Source organism: Nicotiana attenuata, unplaced genomic scaffold, assembly GCF_001879085.1.
Source record: "Nicotiana attenuata strain UT unplaced genomic scaffold, NIATTr2, whole genome shotgun sequence".
NCBI classification, from domain to species: Eukaryota; Viridiplantae; Streptophyta; class Magnoliopsida; order Solanales; family Solanaceae; genus Nicotiana; species Nicotiana attenuata.
Window position 1 is genome coordinate 75,998 of NW_017671149.1, and position 8,458 is coordinate 84,455.

The window sequence follows — 8,458 nt, forward strand, 5'->3', positions numbered from 1 at the left end:
CCCCCCCCCACCCCCACCAAACCAAAACAAGAAACAGACCAAAAATAGAACAGAAAGAAAGCAGACTACAGAGCAATTTGGATTGCAAATTACTGAATTAGATGTGTCTTTTTGTGTTCGAAGTGTTTATCGTATTTGCACAAGTATCAAATTAATCTAGACTTACAACTAAGGCAGTATAACTTATTACTATGTCTTAGCACTTGTATTCAAACGCGCTATTACTTATTTATAAAATCAGTTCAATACTTGATAGTATGTCGAGGTATCGTAGATGAGAGTTTCTCACTTGTTTGGCTACAAACATGTGTCATGTACTAAATGTTTGAGATACATGCACATCCAATTTCATAAACGAACTTTTACGACCTGATGGTCAGCGTAACGATAATTACATTTATCAATATGCTACAGCTTGTACTTTTCCTTTTCTTTTTCTTTTCCGACTCTTTATACCAATATGATTTAATTCCAGATGCATATTTCAATTACGTATTCCATGATTCGTAGATCAAGAGGAAGCTAAATTTATAGTTAAAGCCGCTAATAGAAAAAGATTCATGTTAGATGACAGATTATTTCTCCTATTCCCAAGAAAATTGGTTTCACTACATATAGAGAGTATTAAGGCTATATTAAAACGTGATTTTAGTTACTAAAGCAGGTATTGACTGCAACATATTAAATGCACTAATAATACTAAATGCTTTTACGTCGTCAATGTATATAAGTTAAATCTAAACGAGAAAGATTACCACGTTGGCCTTACCTTTTTCTTTCAACTTACGAATGATTTATTCACCAAGCAAAACCTCATGAACATAAGCCTTGAGATTGACATTAGATGAACCATCTTCTTTCATAGAATCCTTAGCCAAATTCCTCCATTTCTTAGCATTCTTTCTTAATTCTTTCCCCTTTTCCCCATCTCCAACCACAATCTCTATACACCTCTCGAACTCATTCCTCTCAATAACGCCTTCATCATTGGCGTTTACTCTGACTCCCGTCTTCCAAACATCTTGAATAAGCTTCGCGTTGCATAATTGATCGGTCCAGAGTGGACACGCCACAACTGGCACCCCCGAAGCTAAGCTCTCAATAGTCGAATTCCATCCACAATGAGTCAAGAAACAAGCCAAAGAAGGATGTTGTAAAACCTCCACTTGTGAACACCAAGAAACAGTTTTCCCTAACTCTTCCAATTCCTCTTTGCAACTCAACTTTTCAAATGGCTTTTCCCCATTTTGCCCCTCTCTAATTACCCACAAAAATGGCCTTTTACACAATACTAATCCTTGAGCAATCTCTTCCATAAGTTGATTTGGTATCATAGAATAGCTACCAAATGCTATATATATTACAGATTCTTTAGCCTTAGAATCCAACCACTCAATATAATCCCTTGAATCCTGTCTCATATCAGCTCCAAATGAAGTATCAGAACTATCATTTCCATCAAGAAAAGCTGAAGGAATTAAAGGGCCAATTCCAACCATATTCACATTCTTTAAAACACTCAACGCATCAGGTTCTAAAGCATCAAAAGTATTCACAAGCACCCTTTGGTTTATCTCGCTGTCCATTAACTCAACATGATCTTTCATTGACAATAATGTCCAATCATTTGAATCAGCAAATACGAACGAAGGCAAATCCCGAGGGGATAACAAAGGCAGCCCACGAAGCTCTAAAAATTTATCCTTTGGAAAATTCTTGATAGTATCCTCATAACCATTGAAAAAATAGTAGTAAATATCCAAAACTGTGGCTGGTTGAATCCAAAGAAACGTCGATGGAACGTTTATGCTCGTGGCTAGTAAACCAACCCAACCAGTCAAGGTCGTGTAAATAATACGTTTAAAGGGGTTGCCCTCTTTTGCCCTGGTTTTGACCAAATTGATCATAAACTCCGAACCATGAGTCCTGAATGAATTATTGAACTCGTGGAAGTTATTCATAGACCCTTTGAAGTTGCCATCAAAACCATCAGAGAAAGGAGCAAATGTTAATCCTTCTATGGTTGGAAGATTTGTGATGCGATTGAAAGCTGTTAGACTTGTGGAGAATGTGACATTCACTCCTAATTTGACTAGACGTTTGGAAAATTGAATGCATGGATTAATGTTTCCTTGTCCTGGAAATGTTATAATTAGAACATGGCAATCATCCTTCAAAATTTCCATTTTTGAAGTAAGAGTTGGTTAATGATGTAAATATTCTTTTCTTGCCCTGGAAATGTTGGTTATATTTGTTAGTAGGTTATAGATATTATTATATAGAGAAGATAATCAATAGGTGGACAATATTGTACTGACTGACCTTTTCAAGACAATATCCATACACATTCACGTATGTGCTCTAATATCATTCTATTTGCAAATGTAGCCACAAATTCATAGCTCCTCACAAGTAAAAGTTATCTCCATTTCCTGCTATTACACATTAATTTTGAAGGTGAAAAATCAGAGTGAGTTAGGTCCACAGAGAGAATAGTTTTTGTTGTGGTTAAAAATCTATTAACCTGGTTCATTTTATTTGAAATACAGAAAGAGTTCAAAAATTAATATTAATATTTTTAAAATTACAGTTATTTCAAAGTCAACTAACGATTATTGATCATAATAAGCATGAGTTGGTAATCTGAAAATAATTATAATCCATAAGGTGAATATATACATGGCTGCCTGCCACTGATAATCTGATATAGAATCCATAATTTTCTGATGGATAAAACATTTCAGCTAAGAACAGGATAAGTTACTGCGCATATAAACTGGTTTTGAATTTTGTATTTTCTAGTAAATGTGGCATTCTAAGACGACAACAACAACATATCTAGTAATATCCTATACCGTAGGGTCTGGGGAGGGTAGTGTGTACGCAGACCTTGTTGGGTTTTATATATTTAATTATATTAAATACTTAAAAGAGGGTGAATGGGAAATGGACGGAAATGAAATTTTTGAGTGAAATTTTAAGTTTCCCCCCTTGGCAAAGGGACATTGTCCCATATTGGAAGAGGAAAAGATTTTTGATGGGTACATAAGCAATTTCTCTTCTTCTAGCTCATAAAGAGTTGAGAAGAAGGCAAGCCTCGCGTCGTCGTCGCTCGCTCGGCTCGGCTTCGGCTTCGGCTTCGGATTCGGTCAAATGATCCCGATTGATTAATTATTGGACCAAATTTATTTGTTAATAACAAGGCCTTTTTCGAATAAGCCAATTCATTTGGGACCCTGCAGATCCACTCTTTTTCCTATTCAAAGATCAGCCCCCTGGCTCTGTGTTTTCACATCGAGAATTATTTGCAGATGAAGAGATGTCACATTGCCTTCCCTCCAAATATGTCTCAATTCACACCTCCAATCCCTTCTCATTAGCTCTCTGATTCTCAGGATAATATTGAAATGTGGATCCTCAGGCCCAGCCATTGTGCAGCTTCTGTATAGAAACCAGGGAGTATAAGTGAACTAGATAAAACGGAATCAATATTAACAGAAATATTATTAAATATTTGTTTTAATAACAGAATATTAATATTAAATCCAATTCAGTTATCCAAATTTCAGTTTTCTGTTTTTGTAACAGAAAATTACCTACCCTCAATTTTCTCTCTTTATTTTCCCTCTTTATTGTTAAGTAAATAGCCATTTATGTTATGACATTTATGCTATGGCCGTTTTGCATAAACAGCCATTCTGAAGAGTTACACCTCTTCAGATTCCAACCCAACTTTGGTTATAAATACAAGGCTATTCTGCTCAGAATTTCCATACGATTTTCTGAGTTTCTCCTCCTTCTTGTGCATACTTTTAACATCAAACAAAGCAACAGTAAGTGTGATTTGCTACCGAACTTTGTGTTCGCTGAAACACTGGGGTTTGAAGTACCACTACACTAGTGTGTAATTCGTTCTATCCTAGGAGGAAATAATCCATAACCTTGGGTACTAGGAGGGGATTAAATTCCTTAAGGAAACACTGTGAATTCAGTGGGCTCGAATTGGTTTTTGTTATTTCGTTTACATTTCTGTTTATGTTCATTTATATTTTCCATAATTATTTTACAAATACAGATTACTAACAAGCTTAAGGAATTTAATTTATTTTCTGTATTTGTACTCACTGTTTCTCGAGAGTAAAACCTGTGTGGTTTTGTACTCTATTAAAATCTACGTGATTTTAACGTTTGTGTCATTCTTTTACAGAAATGACTAATGATAATGTGAACCAAGCTGTTCCAACGGTGACTACCAATGCATCAACGAACAGAACAACACCGGCAGCATTGGCACCGGCGGAGAAACCCAGAAAATTTTCCGGAATTGATTTCAAGCGCTGGCAGCAAAAGATGTTCTTCTATTTGACTACTCTAAGTCTCCAGAAGTTCATCAAGGAAGATGTTCCTGTGCTGTCCGATGAAACTCCAGAAACTGAACGCTTTCTCGTGATTGAGGTGTGGAAGCATTCAGATTTTTTGTGCAAGAATTATATTCTAAGCGGGCTGGAGGATGCTTTGTATAACGTCTACAGTGGCGTGGAAACGTCAAAGGAACTGTGGAGTGCGCTTGAAAAGAAATACAAAATCGAAGATGCCGGGTTGAAGAAGTTCGTTGCTGCAAAGTTTTTGGACTACAAAATGGTAGATAGCAAGTCTGTTATTACCCAAGTCCAGGAATTGCAAGTGATTATTCACGATCTCCTTGCTGAAGGTCTTGTCATCAATGAAGCATTCCAAGTAGCAGCGATGATTGAGAAGTTGCCTCCTTTGTGGAAGGACTTCAAAAACTCCTTGAAACACAAACGCAAGGAGATGTCCCTTGAAGATCTCATTGTTCGGTTGAGAATCGAAGAGGACAACAAAGCTGCGGAAAAGAGAGCCCGTGGAAACTCAACAATAATGGGAGCAAATATTGTTGAAGAGAACAAAAAGAGGAAGTACAACCCAAGCAAGAAGCGGTTCAGTGAAAACTGCTACAACTGTGGAAAAACCGGACATAAATCTACGGAGTGTCGTGCTCCGAAGAAAGACAAGAAGAAGGGTCAAGCAAACATGGTTGAAAAGCATGATGATGTTGATGACTTATGTGCCATGCTTTCCGAATGCAACTTGGTGGGAAATCCTAAAGAGTGGTGGATTGATTCTGGAGCCACTCGCCATGTTTGTGTTGTTAGAGAAGCTTTTGCTACTTATGCTCCTGTTGGACCCGATGAGACGATTTCAATGGCAAATGCTGCAAAGGCCAAGATTGAAGGATGTGGGAACATATTTCTCAAAATGACTTCCGGCAAAGTGGTGACTTTGAACAACGTCCTTCATGTTCCCGAGATTAGGAAGAATTTAGTCTCTACTGGACTTCTTGTTAAGAATGGTTTTAAATGTGTATTTGTATCCGATTAGGTTATAATAAGTAAGAACGAGATGTTTGTAGGAAAAGGTTACCTCACCGAGGGCCTTTTCAAGCTGAATGTAATGGGTGTTGAAAATAATAATAAAATTTCAGCTTCGTCTTACTTACTTGAGTCAAATGAATTATGGTATATATGTTTGGGTCATGTCAATTATAAAACCTTACGGAAAATGATTAATTTGGAAGTATTGCCTAAGTTTGAATGTGACAAATCAAAATGTCAAGTATGTGTGGAATCTAAGTATGTTAAACATCCTTATAAGTCAGTTGAAAGGAATTCAAATCCTTTAGACTTAATTCACACAGATATTTGTGATATGAAGTCAATACCATCTCGCGGTGGAAAGAAGTATTTCATAACTTTTATTGACGATAGTACTAGATATTGCTATGTTTACTTACTTAATAGTAAAGATGAAGCAATAGACGCATTCAAGCAATACAAAAATGAAGTTGAAACGCAACTTAACAAAAAAATCAAAATGATAAGAAGTGATAGGGGTGGTGAATATGAATCTCCTTTTGAACAAATATGTTTAGAATATGGAATTATTCATCAAACAACGGCCCCTTACACGCCCCAATCCAATGGGATTGCAGAAAGAAAGAATCGTTCATTAAAGGAGATGATGAACACATTATTGATAAGTTCTGGTTTGCCACAGAACTTGTGGGGGGAAGCTGTTCTTACGGCTAGCCAAATACTAAATCGAGTACCCCATAGCAAAACACAATACATTCCATATGAAAAATGGAAAGGAAGGAAGCCCAACTTGAATTATTTTAAAGTGTGGGGGTGTTTGGAAAAAGTGCAAGTTCCTAAACCCAAAAGGGTAAAAATAGGACCGAAAACCGTTGATTGTGTTTACATAGGATATGCGACTAATAGTAAAGCATATCGATTTCTGGTTCATAAATCAGAAAATCCCGACATTCATAATAATACGGTTATAGAATCAGATAATGTTGAGTTCTTTGAAAATATATATCCGTATAAAAAGGAATGTGAGTCGATTGGTGAAGGATCTAAACAACCTCGGGAAGAAACAAAAGAAAGTACACTTAATCAGGAGGATCCAAGACGTAGTAAACGTCAAAAAAACGTCTACTTCATTCGGACCAGATTTTGTGACTTTCTTATTGGAAAATGAGCCTCAAACATTTAAAGAAGCTATGTCTTCTTCGGAATCATTGTTATGGAAAGAGGCAGTCAATAGTGAAATAGAATCCATACTGAACAACATACATGGGAATTGGTTGATCTTCCTCCTGGAAATAAACCGTTGGGTTCTAAATGGATCTTTAAGAGGAAAATGAAAGATGATGGCACTATTGACAAGTATAAGGCAAGACTTGTGGTCAAAGGGTATAGACAACGAGAAGGTCTTGACTATTTTAATACATACTCCCCAGTTACAAGAATTACATCCATACGAACGTTAGTAGCGTTAGCTGCAGTTTATGGTCTTGAAATTCATCAAATGGATGTTAAGACGGCCTTCTTAAATGGAGAGTTGGAGGAAGAGATCTACATGGAACAACCTGAAGGGTTTGTGGTTCCAGGTAAAGAAAAGAAGGTCTGTAGACTTGTTAAGTCCCTTTACGGATTAAAACAAGCACCCAAACAATGGCATGCTAAATTTGACCAAACAATGTTGTCAAATGGATTTAAGATAAATGAATGTGATAAATGTGTGTACATTAAAAATGTTCCAAATCACATAGTCATTGTTTGCTTATATGTGGATGATATGCTCATAATGAGTAATGACATTGCCAACATAAATGCTACTAAGCGTATGCTAACTAGCAAGTTTGATATGAAAGACTTGGGAGTTGCTGATTTAATTCTGGGAATTAAGATCCATAAGACTTCTCAAGGTCTAGCATTGTCACAATCTCATTATATTAAGACAGTACTTGAAAAATTCAAGCACTTGGGCTTTAAAGTTGCAAAGACTCCAATTGATGTGAATCTTGCATTAGCAAAGAACAAAGGCCAGAGCATATCACAATTGGATTATGCTCGTGTGTTGGGTTGCTTAATGTACATCATGAATTGTACACGACCAGATATAGCTTGTGCTATAAGTAAATTGAGTCGATATACGAGCAATCCAGGCCAATCTCATTGGATGGCCATGAAACGAGTTTTGGGGTATTTAGTACATACCCAGGACTTTGCTTTGCACTACAATAAATATCCTGCGGTCATTGAGGGATACTGTGATGCAAATTGGATCACCGGATCAACTGATTCCAAGTCCACAAGTGGATATGTATTCACTATTGGTGGNAGTTGGCTAAAAGATTTGATTCATCCTTTGCCTATAGAAAGGACCCAAACTAGTTTGGGTTCCTACGACTAACCCCCTGATTTCCTTTCGCGGGTCCAAGTGAAGGGGAGCAGCCAAATATGGTACATGGATAGTGGCTGTTCAAAGCATATGACAGGAAGCAAGAACCAGTTCCTTTCACTTGAGGACCTCAAATGAGGTAACGTCTCCTTTGGAAATGGGAAGAAAGGTGAGATCATTGGGGTTGAAAAGGTAGGTAAGACTGACTCTCACTCTATTGAGAATGTCTACTTGATAGATTTAAAATAAATGAATGTGATAAATGTGTGTTCATTAAGAATGTTCCAAATCACATAGTCATTGTTTGCTTATATGTGGATGATATGCTGATAATGAGTAATATTGCCAACATAAATGCGACTAAGCGCATGCTAACTGGCAAGTTTGATATGACAGACTTGGGAGTTGCTGATTTAATTCTGGGAATTAAGATCCATAAGACTTCTCAGGGTCTGGCATTGTCACAATCTCATTATATTGAGACAGTACTTGGAAAATTCAAGTACTTGGGCTTTAAAGTTGCAAAGACTCTAATTGACGTGAATCTTGCATTAGCAAAGAACAAAGGCCAAAGCATATCACAATTGGATTATGCTTGTGTGTTGGGTTGCTTAATGTACATCACGAATTGTACAGGACCAGATATAGCTTGTGCTATAAGTAAATTGAGTCGATATACGAGCAATCCAGG

General features: G+C 36.8%; 1 protein-coding gene across 1 annotated transcript in view; it reads right to left on the bottom strand.

Moving 5' to 3' along the window:
• The window catches only part of LOC109206255 (crocetin glucosyltransferase, chloroplastic-like), a 7,770-nt gene extending 5,452 nt beyond the window's left edge, over positions 1-2,318 (bottom strand). Inside the window, exon 1 of the mRNA XM_019369068.1 lies at positions 770-2,318. Coding sequence (XP_019224613.1) covers positions 795-2,186 — 1,392 coding nt within the window. The 5' untranslated portion in view covers positions 2,187-2,318 and the 3' untranslated portion in view covers positions 770-794. The remainder of the gene's footprint in view (positions 1-769) is intronic.
• Positions 2,319-8,458: the final 6,140 nt, after the last annotated feature.